Source organism: Perca flavescens, chromosome 7, assembly GCF_004354835.1.
Source record: "Perca flavescens isolate YP-PL-M2 chromosome 7, PFLA_1.0, whole genome shotgun sequence".
NCBI classification, from domain to species: domain Eukaryota; kingdom Metazoa; phylum Chordata; class Actinopteri; order Perciformes; family Percidae; genus Perca; species Perca flavescens.
Window position 1 is genome coordinate 32,298,527 of NC_041337.1, and position 17,872 is coordinate 32,316,398.

Sequence of the window (17,872 nt, forward strand, 5' to 3'; positions counted from 1 at the left end):
GCCGTGAAGTTAATGTCGAACAAATTTTGGATAAAATAAGAACGTTATGCTTTGATGATTGACAAATGAAGACTTGTAGTTTTACAACAAGGATGCTCAGTTCCAAAAAGAGGAACTTCAGTTTGAGTTGAAACGCCAATCGCCTACAGAATATTACAGTATGTAGAGGAACGTGAAAGTGGTCAAAAGTGACGTAAACTAATTGATAAACACAGTTTAACTACAGTTTATTACACTTTCTTATATTCTGTGTGTGTGTGTGTGTGTGTGTGTGTGTGTGTGTGTGTGTGTGTGTGTGTGTGTGTGTGTGTGTGATACAGAGAGTTATTTTTAGACTGTCCATCTAGACTAAAGCAGAAACCAGTTTCTGTTCAGCTTTTTGTTACTTCCAGTATTTGTACATTAACTTTCATTTTAGATGTTCAATGGTCTAAAACATTTTAAACAGCACCCAAAAATGATACAACAGATATACTGTAAATATAGTGTAGGCTTGTGTGTGCTAATAGTACTGCATTGATGGTTTGATGCTGTATTGGTGCCTTCTGTTTGTAAATGGCTGGCTAACACTGGCACATTTACAGAAATGTTAAATAATGTGTTTATAATTTTTTTTTTAAATCCCTTTAAGATTATTGCTTTAATCCCAGGGGAATCTTACAGAGACTCTCTTTGTGCATTAAACATATTGCAAAAATGGCAGTATTATATCATACTGGTGGCCATTGTTAAATTCCCCATCTAGCGTCTACCTTACTGCAGAAGCAACTCCCCCAAAAAAAAAAAAAATTTTGTAAACCGAAAAGTAAAGAAAAATGACACAATATTCATGGTTGGTGGCTTGAGTGTGTCTTGCGTTGATGGATAAGCAGAATTTACATTTTAAAGAAATACCAAACATTATTTTGAACCTTAAAATAATGTTTCCAAAATCGTTTTAGTGGTTCATCAACTCGTAACAGGGTGACCGGCACTTCTGCATTTGCTTTATAACCGCACTATGCAAGTTTGCCAGATCGGGTAGCGGATCTGTAGTTACAATAAGACATATGACAGACAATTCCACTTCCAAGCTGAGGGGGACCGAAGAGGAAAAGTGTGTTGGTGTTGCTTTAAGAGACACAACCAACTTCCTTTGTGAAAAGCAATCCTCTATATGAATAATATTAATGTATGGTCCATTATTTACAGTAACAATATGTATGAACATACTGTAAAGTAATGTATCTTGCCTAGGGCTGAAACTAATGATCTTTTTCATTATGGATTCATCTGTTGAGTAGTTTCTCAATGAATTGTTTGGTCTGCAAAATGTCAGAAAAGAGTGAAAACCGACAATTTCTGACATTTTTAAATGTCTAGTTTTTTTATCCAACAAAGACTCCAACACTCAAAGATATTACATTTACAATAGAATAAAAAAAAATAGCAAATACTCACACTTTGAGAAGCTTTTGCCATTTTTGCTTGATAATTGATGACAAATCAATAATCAAAACAGTTGCAGATGAATGTACGTACGCACAGAACTGAAGTAACGCAATTTAAATTCAGAAATGAGGACGGAAAATGCTCCTGTGGGTCGTATTTAGATTTTTCTACGGAGCTAATTTATCAGACTCTCCTATGGATCATATTAGAGGGTTGGAACAAACAACCTATGTGGTCTTATAGTTTGGAGGACTTGTTGTATACATAAGATACCACGCTAAACTACTGTATATATACTGTAGAGTAGTAAATATACTGTAATCGTGCAGATAATAAATGCAATAGCTATAATTATGTTAAGTAAAAAGTAAACAAAGAATTTTAAAAGCTTTTATCGTTGTTTTAGTCACGACCACCTAAATCGAAGTCATCACCAAGACCAGAGTGTATCGAGACCAAGTCAAGACCAAGACCAAGGCAGGGCGAGACCCACACAATAACATGTGGAACATGTTAACCATAGGCATTTCTCAAATTGATGTGAAAGATCCACATTCCCATCAAAAATACCCACAGAAAATCAATTAAAGGATAACTACGATTTTTTTTCAACCCTATTTTCCTATGTTTTTGTGTCTAAGTGACTGATGGGAACAACAATCTTTGACATTGGTCCAGTATTAAGCGAGATCACTGCAGTCGGCAGCAGGGAAACAAGCTACAATGTAAGTTAGTAGGGCAATTGTCCAGCTTGTATTTACATTCACAAAAGTGCTCATTTTGCCACTGACAGGCTCAGATTAATATTCTAAGTGTCTGACAACATTATGGAAAGGATTTCTAAGGAGGTCGACCTTTCTGTTAAAGAGTAAGATCCTTTTTTTAAACATAAAAACATCCGTGAATTGCTTTCGCTAAACCTACCAGACTTCATATAAATAAAAAATTATTTTAGCAGCGTAAAATACACTTCATTCAAAGTCGACAGAAACAAAATACAACTATAAAAAGCCGTTTTGGGTCGTCTTTCCACTTTTCCAACCATCACAACTCTAGTTTTGGTTGAAATTAACACAGTTTACCACTTTAAATGTGAAGGTTTGTTGGCTCTATAGACGCTAAAAGCATGGTTTTACTAAATGGAGTCTGGTGGGTTTAGCGCTGGCGACTTCAGAGTTGTTTCTGGTTAAACAGAAAGGTCTCAAAGAGGTTTTAAAGGTCTATCTCTGAAGGGATCCTTTCCATAATGTTGTCAGACACTTAGAATAATAATCAGATCCTTTTAGTGGCAAAAAAAGCACTTTTAGTGGACCAAACTGACGCTGAACATTTGCCCCATAGGGTTACATTGCAGCCCGGTCTATGGCTGCCGGTTACAGAGTTCACGCTTAATGCTGGACCTTTTTCAAAGATTGTTGTTCCTATGAGTCACTTACACACAAAACCATAGGAAAATAAGGTCCAACGGTAGTTACCCTTTAAGATTCTTCTTCATTCACCTCTTTAATAGCCATAAGTGTTTTATGAGAAAGGCCTTTATAAAATAATCAAAAGGGAGTTGTGGCCTTGACCGGTCTTAAAAAACAGACCCGGGTCTTCTTCATCTGAGACCGAGACAGAAAAATGCGTTTGATACCGAAATGAGACTGAGACCTTCAAAAAGTGGTCTTAAGACTGATCTCAAGTACTACAAACACTGGCTTTTATATATGAGCTATTTGTCAAGTAAACCGGATATTCAATTCAATTAAATTTTATTTGTAGGGTAAAATCACAACAAGAGTTATCTCAGGACACATTAAAGATAGAGTAGGTCTAGACCACACTCTAATCAATTTCCGTGATGATTTTCGTTCCTACTTTCTTTCTTTCTTTTGTGAGTTATATCTGCCTAATGTCCTGTTGGTTGCGTGCCAGGCAGCCAGGTGATGTTGTTATGGCCTGAGGCAGTCCCAAACACACAGCCTGGCAGTCTTTCACAGCCCACAACATTTACATCTGTGTAAAAAAAAAAAAATCAATCACTCCTCATAAGAGAACACTCATGAATTATTCCTGTATTTTGTCTGTTGAGAGAGTGTTGGCTCGTATGTGTTAAACTAAAATAGTTTGTTGGTAGGATAACAGCTGGAATCCTTCAGAAATATTCATGTAATCATGGCATTCAGTTGAAGTGTCAGTAAAGAACCGACTGAGTACCTGCTTACTGCTTGGACAGCTACAGGGTGCAGATAAACATAGTGTGCAATTTTTATTTAAAAAAAAAATCACACATGCAAGTGTGTAATGTTGAAGGGCACGTTTGTTATGCCCTAATCAACAAAGTATCAAAGCGCACTTCTTCCTGAGAGAGGGTGATGTTTGCAGGGGAACGTATTTGCATGTTATGATATCATTTGATAATTATGAACTAGGCCTTTATACGAACACTAACCTTAGAGTTACAGTATGGTAGAAGGGACAGCAACGTTTTATATTATATGTGTTGTAAGTTGTACTCTTTTGGACGAAAATTATCGTGATATCATTTAAATTCTGTTCTTCAATTGAAATTGAATGTCTGCGTACTTCTTATAATGTGATTGGTTGCAATCTCATCTTGTGATAAATACATGAATCCAGGAACTTTCCACTACAGTTCAGAAAATAAAACTCTTCCTCCTGTTATTCCTCCTCAAATTTGCAATATAATCAAAATAAATTAGTTATATAGGTTAAGGTATTTGCACATAACTGATCCCCATGTGTTTCTTATCAAAATGTTCAGAACAAACTCAGCTTTAGATAATTTGGCGCTAAAGCTGAAACGTTGATATTGGCTTTTTGAAAGTCCTCAAATCTCTTTTAGAAAACAAACCTTAACTTATGATGTGTTGTACGAATTGTTTGAGTACTTGAAATGAGTTTACCAAAGTCTTTAGGTTATATATGACTAAAATAGTAAATAAATGGCTGAAATGAAATTTTGTAAAATCCCTTTTTGAGTTGGAGTTTAGTCAAACATCGTTTGGACGAGCCGGCTACGTCTTTCGTCCCCAGAGGTTTAAAAAGGTAAATTTAAGAAGATATGTAAAAAAATGCCCTTAGACCTCAGAGGGTTAACTATCACTTTGATCAGAAATAGAGACCTGGGCTGAGAATGCTCTTTTAAAAAGTCGCTGTGGGGTTATACCCTCTTTTCAGTGTAGCTGACTACAGCTGCTGTCCTCTTTTAGACAGTTTAACCCGTGCTCTTGATTAGTACACTGCTTATTTTAAATACATGTACTTTTGAAAGAAGAAATAACACGTCCTCCTTCCTCTTTAAAATGAAAAGTCATCTCGTGTTTGCTAGTATTAGCAGACCTAAGTAACTGACATTGCTGAGTACATTTGCTGACTCTGTAGCAGTGTTCGAAACCGGTCCCTCATTCACTCACTCACTATTCCCTATATAGTGTTTATTAAATAGTGAACTATATAGGGAACGACTAAATGAGATTTTGGACACTACATGCGCCGTTTTTTTTGTGTGTTGGAGGCGGGCGCGCCAAGCATCATGTAAACAAACCCAAACAAAAATACTTCTGACATGTTCCTGAAACAAGCCGAGCACTCATGAGAATAGTAAAAGGTTGTTTACATGTTGCATGTTACATTTCTACTGTTAAAAAAACGAAAGCCCGTCCCATTTTTCCTTTTTCAGTTTTCTCGGGTGCTTCTGCTTCTTCTTCTTCTTCTCCTCCGGGGGAAAACACGACAGCGTGGCATTGTGGTTAGTCTATTTCCACGACGTTCCACTTCCGGGATTGCTCTTGCTCTGCCGGTAATTCCGCTGGATGTCACTCTTTTCGGATGCCCGAAAATGTCCGGTTACCTTTCGCTTTCTTTGTGTTGGAATTTTAAGATCTGATCCAATCTGAGTTTTCTGTTGCACGACTTAAACAACCTTTGAACGTACACGTTCCACCAAAACAAGTTCCTTCCCGAGGCTATTTTGCAGCAGCACCGCCCTAGACCATTGTGATTGGTTTAAAGAAATGCCAATAAACCAGAGCACGTTTTTCTCCCACCCCAGAATGCTGCGTGGACTCGCCAGACCCTCCTCCACAGCGCTGTGAAGAAGGGTCTGGCAATGCGAGACTGTGGTATAAGGGAATACAATGTAGGGTACAACGTATGTACATCATCATCATATTCTTTATTCAGGACACACACAAAAATGGTCACACACAATACAAAACATAGCAAAAGGCAGACAAATACAAGATAAAACAACACTCAAACTAGCGGTGCATTGTGGGTTATTTTATATAGTGGACTACATAGTGAATGAAATGAACCCTTTGAGGGCATTTTTAGATATCTTCTTGAATTCTCCTTTTAAAGTGTTTTGCATATAACCTGATCCCCGTGTGTTTCATATCAAAATGTTCAGAACAAACTCAGCTTTCTGTATAGACGCCCAAAATTGTTCCAGAGCAATGTATAAAGAGATAATTTGGCCCTAAAGTGGAAATACTTTTCAAATCTCTTGTGAAAACATACCTACACTCAGTCGTTTTGGTGCTTTAAATGAGTTTACAAAAGTCTTGGGTTCACAAAAGCGTAATATATGAATAAAATGGTAAATAAATGTCTCAAATGAAATTTTGTAATATCGCTTTTTGAGTAGGAGTGTTGTCAAACATTGTTTGGACTCGCCGGTGTCCTGTGACGGTTAACCACGGAGAATTCTAACACCACTACAAAATGGCGAACACACTAACACAGCTTATCACTCCTTCTCTACTTGCTCCTGTTATATTACATTCTGACAGATAAACACAATGGTGTCTTTTAAGAGAATCTTGGGAAATTAAGGCAAATTCAATGTCACATTGTCTTGTGATGGGACATAAGCTTATTCACTTTCTTCCCCAGTGTCATATCTTGTTGTCACCGTCAGAGACTCCAGCAAAGTTACTGCTACTGGCTGAGATAGTCTGGCACATAATCCCCCCATAAAACTGGATTTTTAATTTTTTTTCTACAGATTTAACAAACAAGATATGTGAGTTGTAGAGGCGCTGGTGAGTGGATTTTGTTACATTTGCACACAGCTCGGCTTTAAGTTTCCCCCTGTAACCAGCCTTTGTGCTAAGCCAAAGTAACAGGCTGTAGCATATATTTAGATTACAGACATGACAGTGGTTTACATCTTCAAATCTAACTCCCTGCAAGAACATGAATAAGAGTCTTTTCCAACATGTTTTTTTTTTTTTTCTTCTCTTAAGTGTCATATTTCCAAATCTGACTTCTGTGGCCATGTAGCTCATGTTGTTGTGTGACAAGTGAAAGTGAATAAAAAAAAACAATGCTCCGTTCCTGCTCACAACTGCATTCCTTTTGACCTCCCAGAGATTCTGTCTTTTAACACGTCATGTTGGATAGTTTGGATAGTGTTGATAGAATTCAAAATTTTTCTGACTTTTTTTTTTTTACTAAGGTACAACTGAGTTGTTGATAATATAAATTTGGGATTTCCACCTTTAGACATCATCTTTCTCTCGACGTTCTCTTCAAACTAACACAGACCTGATTCCACAGACTGAAGGTACGGAGCAAAACAAATCATCATATTGAAAGTAACTGATTCATAAATTCTTTTATTAATTTTGTGGGTTCCGCTGACATGAAAGATCTATTTTTAGGGATCCATGCGGTCTGGACAGTAAATGCGTCACTGTAAGGAGAAACAGAAGCACAGAAGTGAAACTGTCAGTGTCGTCAAAGCACAGCATTTCTCATAGATTAATCTTTCATATCTCAAACAAAGGAGGGTTGAAAAAGTTGCTACACTTATTCACCTTCCTCCTGAGAGTTAAATGCAGGGGCGGGGCTAGAGGGGGGGCACGGGGTAACAACATTGTGTTGTTCTATCCTATCCAATATTTCCTACATTTCAAAGCGGATTTTCTGTATTCTAATAAAATGTCCACCAAGAAATAAATCTGTAAAATAACAGAAGTCATTTTGGCGGCTCATTACCCAGACTTTGCCGCTTAATTAAAAACTGTATGTAGCTACAGTTACAAAAACAGAATATTTTCTGTTAGGACTTTTATATAAATTCTCTCAGTAAGTAAACTTCTGAAATAACTTCCAAAAGGTTTTAAAAAAAAAAGAACATAAACACTGGAAAAAAAATTGAAAACAAAATCACCCAAAATGTCGAAAAAAGCTTTGAAAAAATTTAAATAATGTAGTAAAAAGCAACAAACTGGCAACATGGACTTCTTTAATCACCCAAAACTGTTCTTTGCTGTCAAGAAAGCAAAAAAAAGTCTAAAGAAAGCTACAAAAACATCAAAACAAAGCTACAAAAATGTCAAAAAAGTGTGTAGTCCTCGAGATCTGTCTTGGTCTCGGGACCACTTTTTGAAAGTCTCATCTCGAAATCGACCACATTTTTACTCGGCCTTGTCTCGGTCAAAGATAAAGAGGACTCAGGATTTCATTTCAAGACCACAGCTTTCCGATCAGTTTGATGAGTGCCTATGGTTAGCAATTTCCATGTTTTATCGTGTAATGCAGTGTGGGTCTCGCCCTGCCTTTGTGCACGTTCAATCCATAGACAGTATATAATGGACCAACAGACCCCGTTGCTCTGGACGGAGACCAGTGAAGGATAGTAGAAGCACTTTTCCGACGTAAATGTGACGTGAGCAACCTGTCTGAAAGTTGTAAGTCTTCTGGTAGCTGTGACAAGAGAAATCTCAATCATTCCCAATCTTGCAGAGACGGAGAGCGTAGGTATATGTAAGGAGATAACATGGGCACAGGCTAATTATTGCTAACTAAAATGCTAGTTAACATTAGTAATTAATCCTAAACAGCTCATGTAAGTCAAAACTGCCTGCAAGCTTATCCTGTACTATACGGTAATTCCTCTACTATGTGACACAATCGTTAGCCTATTTTTACAAAAACGTTTGCTACGGAGCCATAACGTGAGGTACAAGGTAATTGAGCCTTTTATACATTGCCGTGTTTCTTTAGAAATGAACTATGGACAAATAGAGTCTTTAAACGCTTCAGATGTAAAGTTATTCACTGACAAGTGGCGCCAAAATGAATGCTAGTCAGTGGAATGCTAACGGGAGGTGATGGCCAGGTAGCAACAAAATGGCGCCATAGGAGGTTCAAGTTCTGAAGTGAAGCTTACCCCCTTGGTTCAATCTCACAACGGTGTGCGCCGTGTTGCTACGGTTTCCGTGTTGAACGACATGTTTCCTCAGAACGGTGTGCAACGGTGTGAAACGGCTTTGAGATACTGCATGTTTTCTCTCATTTGGTGGGTGTGTCTCTCGTTTATTGGCTGTGTCACAGGTGATACCCAATCAGCAGAGACATGTCTGTAAACTGTAATGAAAAGGCAGAGCGCTTGTGCACACAACGTTTCACGTTTTGTTGGGGTTGAACGTGGCCCTGGTCTTGGTCTTGACTCGGTCTCAACCCGTCAAAGTCTTGGTCTTTAGGAGGTCGTGACTACAACACAAGCCTAGTTTAGTATTTCTGCACTGTAATTTCTTGTTACTTTTGTGCCAACATATACACTGATACCAATATATCTGCAATAACTTGATCCTCTAATCATAGAATTAAATTATAGTATGTAAATATTAATAAACATAGGTTTTGGATTCTAAATGGTAAGGAAAATGTTTTATGTGTCTTGCCATGTATGGAGCTATTGAAAAATATAAGTTGCTAATTTTCATGTTCATAATATTTTATGTCACTTTGAGTAGAAAGCTAAATAAAACAAATCCCATTCATTATTCATTTCAATTGTTTTCATTTTAAACAAATTGTATATCAGAATACAATACATATTTTCTATAGGCTCAGTCTGCCATTGAAAGAAAAAAAAAAAAAACACAATTCCAGTGCTATGATATCAGAATTTTGGATAGTCACCATGGAGACATGAATTGGTCATGTGACAAGGGCTGGGAAGATTGGCAGAACAGGCAGCCAAGTGACAGGCCCAATGGAAATCACAATTGTCAGATTGACAGCACTCTAGCCCAATGGATGGCAGGCGGGGGGGTGTGTGGGGGGGGCATCAGGGGGGGCCAATCATATTTCAGCGGGGGGCCTGTGTCCCCTTCTGGCCTCGCCCCGGTTTGTGTTCAGGCGACGTGGGGGTTTCCTGAATCACATGAATTGTTGCTGCTTTACTCGTGGACTGAGATGAATCAATGACTGCTGCGTTTTTTACAGAGCCAAACTAGGGCAATGTGTTACCACCAGCCTAATGCTGACCTCCATTTTGTATCAGCAAAAAAAAAAAACACACGAAGCCCCGAATGTTCAATACTTGTTAGGCTGAGCTTCCTGCGATTAGACATCTAAAGAGGAACCAGGTTTGGAACACAGACAGAAAAAAAAAGGAAGCATCTACGGTAACATCACTAATTCTGACCTGAAGTAAAACGGAACTTCCTGTGTCTGAATATTCAAATGAAACATTTTCCATTGCATACCACAGTACAGTGGTGAGTTGCAGCAGGGCAGAATGGTCTTGGTTATGTAAGACTGCAGATATTTGTTGAAGAACAGATCGAGAGATTGCTTGCAGAAACGTTTAAAGTTTTGTCAGTGTTTGGTGTTTCCTTCCTTTGGTGTTTGGGGATATCGGCGTCGCGACATGTGACTTCTACAATCATAGGAGATCTGTCTGCATGGTCACAGGGCTCTGCTGCTTAGTGGCGGTGGGATGTAACTAAGTGCATTCAATGGACAGTACTTAAGTACAAATTTGAGCTACTTGTACTTTTACTTGAGTCTTTTCATTCCTCATTCTACTTCTACTCCGCTACATCTCAGAGAGAAATATTGTACTCCACTACATCTGGCAGCCTTAGTTTACTTTACAAATTAAGATTTTTTTGCACACAAAGCACATGTAGTTTATAAGATATGATGTTTTATTATAAATTAAACTACCCAACGATATAACGGCCTACAAGTCCAGCTGACATGATTAGACCATTAAACACAGAACTGTTTGTATTCAGATCCTTTACTTAAGTAAAAGTACCAATACCACACTGTAAAATATACTACGTTGCAAGTAAAAGTCCTGCATTGAAAATGTTACTTAAATAAAAGTATGTAAGTATCATCTGGAAAATGTACTTAAAGTATTAAAAGTAAAAGTTCTTAATGCAGAAAAATCCTCCCATTTTAGAAACTGGAAACGATCCAAACAGTTGTGTGTTTAATGGTCTAATCATGTCAGCTGCACTTGTAGGCCGTTATATTGTTGGGTAGTTTAATTTATAATAAAACATCATATTTTATAAACTACACATGTTTTGTGTGCAAAAATCTTAATGTCAGATGAATGTAGTGGAGTAAAAAGTACAATATTTCTCTCTGAAATGTAGCGGAGTAGAAGTAGAAAGTGGCACGAAAAGAAAAGACTCCTAAAGTACAGTACTTGAGTAAATGTACTCAGTTACATTCCACCGCTGGTTTCCAGTCTCTGAAATGGGAGGATTTGTGCGATAATCTTCTTCCTTGAGCTGAAGAGAGCTGGGTTACACATAACAACTCTCTCATCTGTCCTCTCCATCTGTGAATGTGAGCCAACATGTGCTATAAAACACAGCTTCTATCTCCCATCACAGACTCCCTCTTTGTTCTCGCTCCTGTTAAGCCTTGTTCCAGATAACTGCAGTCACATTTACATGCACACAATCAGATACGGTGTGATATGTAGAGAAAACAAAGTATTCCCTAGATGTTGCAGTTGAATAAGGAGGCTTGTGTGGAAATATTTGTATTGCCAAGGTAGATAGAAAGACCTTGCAGTGTTAATTCTTGGAAGATCTCAATTGATATATACATACGAATTAAAACAGTATCGCAGGAGGCCAACATCTGTAAAAAGTATTAAGTCAGAATAAACTGCAATAATGTGGATTGTAGGGCCGCCCGGATAGCTCAGTTGGTAGAGCGGGCGCCCATATATCTCCGATCTGCGGCTCTACGCTGCATGTCATTCCTCTCTCTCCACTTTCATTTGTTCAGCTGTCCTGTCAATAGAGGCCTAAAAATAATCTTAAAATTGTTTTTATGTGGATTGCAGGAGCATACAGCATCCCTAAAACCATACAGCCATGGTCATCCAGTAAGCTGACTGACTGTGTCAGCTATAAATCTTGATTTATACTTCTGCGTAAAATCTACGCCATTGCTACGTACGAAGATACGTGGAGACACGAACCGACGCCGGGCCCTACGCCGTAGCCTGACGTGCACCTCTCAAAAACGTAACTGCATGTCGCGGCGACGTACGTCGCTCGGCCGGGGCTTGGAAGCGTTGCATTTCCCCCTACTCATTTCCCCCTACTCATTTCCCCCTACTCATTTCCTGGTTCTTTGAAGTTGAATAAAGTGACAAAAGTTTAAAAAGAGAGTCCAAAGCGTTGAATGAAGCGACAAAAACGTCGGGGAAAGAAGCGACAAAAAAGTTTTAATAAAACATTTTCAAATTTAGACCCGAAAGGACAACAAGTTTATGGTCGACAGGAAGGAAACACAAGGGTTAAGGGGATCAGTTTTTTTTAACCCACACCAAAAACTTTCTTCTAATCTTTTAACGCCTAAACTTAACTGCCGTCGCGGCAGGACAATCTCCTTTATGTCGGCTAAACCCAACTGTAAAGGTCGCTGAATTGACCGGTGCCCTGTACCCGGATCACAGTCACCCTTTCTCAGCTAAATGGAACTATATAGGCCGTTACAATTAACCGTCATGTGACGGGTCGACACGTAATGTCATACAATATCGTACGGATCCGTTCATGAGAATGCTTTGGTTGCGTAACAAAAGTAAGCCGTCGATGCTCTCTGTAGTTACAGTATAGCCATGGACTGAGCTGCACAGCCACAGGAAACCTGTTCAGATTCCAAAATACCTCCGTCAACCAGACTTGCATTACAGAGCATCTGTGTTTTAAAGATACTGTTTCACTTTCACACAGATTTCACGCAGGACATAAACAGCAGTGTCCTGTGTGAAACTCCTGTGTTTGTTTAACCCATCAGTCCATCCAACCCGACCGCGGAGGAGGGGCCAGAGGCCCAGGAGGGGCCTGGCTGGGGCCACATGGGATTTTAGGGGTACCAAATGTATTTGGTGTAAACTTATTTCAGTTTGTTCTATTTAGAAGCTTATTGTGCTTGATAAATAGAATGGATGGACAGTATAAGGATGGTACATGAACCAATTATTTCATTAAGAAAATGATTTTCTTATTTTTTGTCTTTTTCATCTCATTTTGTGAAATTCACAATTTACAATTTACAAAACAACAATTTAGTTAGTTACAGTCGCACACACATTAAACACAGGCCTGAATTACACACATGCTCAGGACCTATACATGCTATACACACTAATGGAGTGCCCCAAGCATTTGGGGGTTTCGGTGCCTTGCTCAAGAGCACCTCGGTAGTGCCCAGGAGGTGAACTAGCACCTCTCCAGCTACCAATCCACCCTTCGTATTTTGGTCCGTACGGGGACTTTAACCTGCGACCCTACTACGTACTACCACCCCAATGGAATAGTAACTTGATCGATTAACTGATCTGCAAATGTTTTTTGAATTGATTTTCAGTTAAAGGGTTGTATGGTTGTTTATTTTAAAAACAATAGATTAAAAACACTTTGACAAGGTTATGGACAATTCAAAAAGGGTATACGACCAGAAAAGCATTTTGCTTTTTACTACTCCTTTTCAGACAAGAGTACACTAATTATTTAAGAGTATTCATTTATTTTTGCTTATTTTTTCTTTTTCTTAAAGTGAAATACTGTGTCTTTTATTTTAAATATTTTTATTTTTTATTTTTATGTTGTTTGAAATAAACCATTCATATTAAGCACAAGTAGTACATACCTCCAACCCTGTATAGGTTTGGTTCTGCAAAAGACCAAGGATACACATATAACATAAACACAAGGATACACAACACTCATTCAGTGTTAACCTACATTTTAGTTAGTGCTAAAAAAACAACAGTGTATGTGTAAAGACAAAATATGTGTCAAACCATTCTAAATTAAGTACTGTATTGTGGTGCTGCAGAAACATCCCACCCTACAAATCATATTCTACAGATTTTTTCTTTGGTACAGATCCTTGCGAAGATCCCACTATAATCATTAGATTTTTTTTTTATGTTATACTTTTCAATGAAAATGAGAATAATGATACAAAAATGATCATTCCCTCCAATATCGTGAGTCATATCGCAATCGTAATGTCAGTCAAACATCAGTTGGCCATTTTCCTCATATCGTGCAGCCCTGACTAGGCCTGACTATTACATGTGACATCTCAATGCGTTTTTCTGCTGGTGTCCACAGCTTTAATGTCTTGCTGTTTCTTCTCTGTTGTCCTCCTGCAGAAGGCACCATGGGCTGCGTGGGCTCAAAGAAGGAGCAGGAGGCTCTCAGCAAAGGGACGGGTAACGACGATCTGCAGAACCGTGCGCACACAGCCCACTATGTCAAAGACCCCACCGCAGGGAACTCCATGAGCAAAGCTGTAAGCAGTAATGTTGTGAGAAAAGTAACACGTTGCTGTTCATCACATGGCAAGTAGTATATATCGACGACGTTTCATTTCCAGGATTGTTCAGGTTCCGCTGGAAATTCTGCCGGATGGCCCTCATTTCGGCCAGATGTCCGTCACCTTCCTCTTTCTTTGTGTTGGCATTATTCTAAACTCTGGTGGATTTCTGAGGACTATGGGTAACTGCTCCTCAGATCTCTGCAGGGTAAATCCAGATAGCTAGCTAGCTGATCTGTCCAATCTGATGGGTCAGCTCTAAAAGCACAAAATGACAACAAAAAAAATGAGAAAGACAAAAAAAAGTTGTTGGGTACTTTAATTCAGTGATTAACAACCTTGGGGTCCAATCCCCTCCAAAGGGTCACAGGATAAATCTGAGAGGTTGTGAGATGACTAATGGCGCAGGAAATTTCTGCTACTGTTTCTCTAATCTTTTCTTTTTGGGGAAGGAACTACTGGATAACTTTACCTTTTTCTGTCTCAAATTCACCCCCAAGGGCCTCCGCTAGACTTCTTTTTTTTTTCTTTTTTCAGGGGACCACAAGTTGAAAAGGTTGATCTGTAACTATAACTAACTGATAAATGTTGTGGAGTAAAATAGCATCAAATGGAAATATTGTGCTTAGATACAGTACTTGAGTAAATATACTTAGTTACTTCCCACCATTGAATATGAATTCAGATGTTTACTAGCCACATTATATTACATTACATGTCATTTAGCTGACACTTTTATCTAAAGCGACATACATTTGCTATATATGTCAGAGGTCGCACGCCTCTGGAGCAACTAGGGGTTAAGCGTCTTGCTCAGGGACACATTGGTTGATGTATCGCAGTGGGAATCGAACCCAGGTCTCCCACACCAAAGGTATGTGTCATATCCACTGCACCATCACCACTCCGCATATATATATATATATCTGACCATATAGTGTTTGTGAACTTTTTTGCCAATAAAAATGGGCACGCACACACACATGCAGCGGTGCCCTGGCTTTAAATAAAGAATGGGGAAGATCAATGGTGTCAGTTGCAGAAGCAGTGAAAGTAGACGTGGTAGACAATAGAGAAAAGTCGTTGGTTACTGGTAGTGATATGAGAGAGTTTTCAGAGAGAATAGATATGCGCCAACGTACACTCCGAACATGTTCCCGTGGCTAGTTTGCATACTGGCCAGACTTTGATCTGAGCCATGCGTACGTAGCAGTGCTGCGGTGTGAAAGTGTGGTTCCTCTGGCTACTGTTTCCTGTCAGCTGACTGTAACAACTCTTGCACCCTCAGTGAAGAAAGAGGAAGTGACAGAAGCAGAACCAGAGCACTCAGGCAGGAGACGTATAAACTTCAGTATTTAGCAACACATAGGACCTCCCTCAACTCAGACATAAACCACCGTATTGTATTATAAACTGTAGCTCTAAGATGTCTACATTTAAAGATAGTCTGTCGTACTGTCTGGTCCTTAGACAGCTCAGCTCATTATACCCTTGTTAATGTTGTTAAAAACCATCTAAGAAACCCACTACAAACACCCAAACCTAAGTAAAGATAACTGCCGTCAACGTGCTGATTTTGCAAGTTGATAAGACAAAGTCCTTCCTTCCTCCCTTCCTTTAAAGTGTTTGTTTTCTGGGCAGTGGCTTTATTCTAGATGCATTTGGGTCTCAACTAGATGAATGGAAATTTGATCAATTATGTTATTGAAATATAAGCTTGATTTGCTTTAATGTGGCAAGTAATATTTCGTGACAACGAATGACAATAATGCTTTGGATAATCTTTCCCACTGCAATGCCAGAATAGATTTTAAAGGAGACCTATTATGCTTTTCCCTATTTTCTGTCATAGCTATAATGTGACAATGTCAAATGTACATATTAATTGTGGCCAAAACTTTAAATAATGATGTTAACATATCCCTGTCAGCAAAAAAAACTCAGATTTCTTTCTCTCCGTCACGATATACTGGGACGGTTACAGTATATATGGTCATCTGCTCCAGGCAGGCACGCTAGTGTCAACGTCAGGAAAACTTGTTATCTTGGTTGCAGATGTTGTTTATTTCTTCCCAATGTCTGGATGTGTAGCTTTTGGTTTACAAGCCTTTATTGGTCTGAAGCTGCAAGTACAGAGCGAAAGCAGAGCACAGATGCGAGGCGACCCAGAAACGCTGACCAATCAGAGCCCACTGGGCTTTTTCGGGAGGGACAGGCACTCCAACAGAGCGTCTCAGCCAGACAGTGAATAATACAGGTGTAGCAGCCATGGGCACATGCATATGCTCATGTAACAAATAGGGGATAGGGAGAGGTCCTACTCTACTTCAAATTTTTTTTTTTTGCTTTCTACCCACCACAGCTTTAATGCACGTAAACATGTTCTAGTAGATAAACAAAATACAAGTATGAACGTGAAAACAGTATAGGTCTCCTTTAAGTTTATACTGGGCACGTCATATACAAAGTGTTCAATCAACTGATACACATTATGTCAGATACACAGTATGTTGTTTAACACTGCACTAATCAATATACGTTTGATGTGAATAGGGATCGCTCCGAGTGACGAACCAACAGAACATTGTCGGCCAACTCTGCAGCTTCACAAAGCGTTTTTTAGCATCTTCCAGCTAATTGTTTTTAGTTTTCAAGGCCCGCAACTGAAATGTGTTGGTTCGCTCTCACGGCTCTCATCATTGTCATTTCCCAGCTGTCAGGTGTTTGAAGTGAAAACGCTCTAAAAGTCCACCGTAAGCTACTTGCTTAGCACCAGCAACAACAGACAGACAAGTAGCACAGACTTTACCAACTACTAAGTGTAGTTTCAACAGTTTGATTTATACTTCTGCGTAAAATCTACGCCGTTGCTACGTACGTAGGTGCGTGGAGGCACAAACCTACACCGGACCCTACGCCGTAGCCCTACACGTCGCGGCAACACACGTTGCTCGGCCGTGGCTTGGTTGCGAAATCGAGGAGAGGGTTAACTTTTCTTGCTACAGATTTCCCACCGTGGTCAGAAAGCACAGGGGAGACACTTTGTTTCTCTCACTAGGACTCTAGAGTTACTACTCGCTCTGAAGCTAATCACTCTCTGCCGTCACTCTCTGACTTTCTCCCTCGCTCTATCACCCACTCCCCAATCTGGTTTTATTGGTATTGCTTCAAACCAATCACAATCATCATGGGCAGCGTTAAGCACTGGCGCCTCTGCAAAATAGCCTCAGGAAGGAACTTGTTTTGGTGGAACTTGTGTACGTTCAAAGTAGTTTTAGTCGTACAACAGAAAACTCAGATTGGACAGATAGTCTAGCTAGCTGTCTGGATTTACCCTGCAGAGATCTGAGGAGCCGTTAACCAGAGTCCTCAGAAAACGATCGGAGTTTAAAATTCCAACACAAAGAAAGCAGAAGGTAACGGACATCCGACCAAAAAGAGTGAAATCCAGCGGAATTTTCCAGCGGCAATGGAGCAATCCCGGAAGTGGAACATCGTGGATATAGACTACATTTGCCTTAACAAATGTGATTTGACAAATTAATTATTGCAGCTTTAATAAAGTTTTTTTTCTCTCACTTTGAATCAACTACAAATTTGGGAATTAATACTTGACAGAACTTGACCTCTTCTCTTGAGCCTTAAACAGAATATATCTGTGTCTTTCTCTCTACAGAGCAAAATGCCATCCAATGCAATCTCTTCAGATGGTGAGTTTCAATCTTTTTACTGCTGCAGCTCCACAGTATGTATTGCAATCCCTTAAGCAGCTGTATGTGTCTCTGTATCTTGTGTATCAAAAGTCAATCACTAAGGAACCATGAGGTCA

At 39.2% G+C, this 17,872-nt stretch overlaps 1 protein-coding gene across 2 annotated transcripts in view; it reads left to right on the forward strand.

Annotated features, from left to right (window-relative positions):
- The window catches only part of hck (HCK proto-oncogene, Src family tyrosine kinase), a 30,476-nt gene that overhangs the window by 327 nt on the left and 12,277 nt on the right, over window positions 1–17,872 (forward strand). For both annotated transcript variants that reach the window (XM_028582494.1, XM_028582495.1), the window contains exons 2-3: window positions 13,880–14,019; window positions 17,720–17,753. In XM_028582494.1, the coding sequence (XP_028438295.1) occupies window positions 13,888–14,019; window positions 17,720–17,753 (166 nt within the window). In that variant the 5' untranslated portion in view covers window positions 13,880–13,887. The remainder of the gene's footprint in view (window positions 1–13,879; window positions 14,020–17,719; window positions 17,754–17,872) is intronic.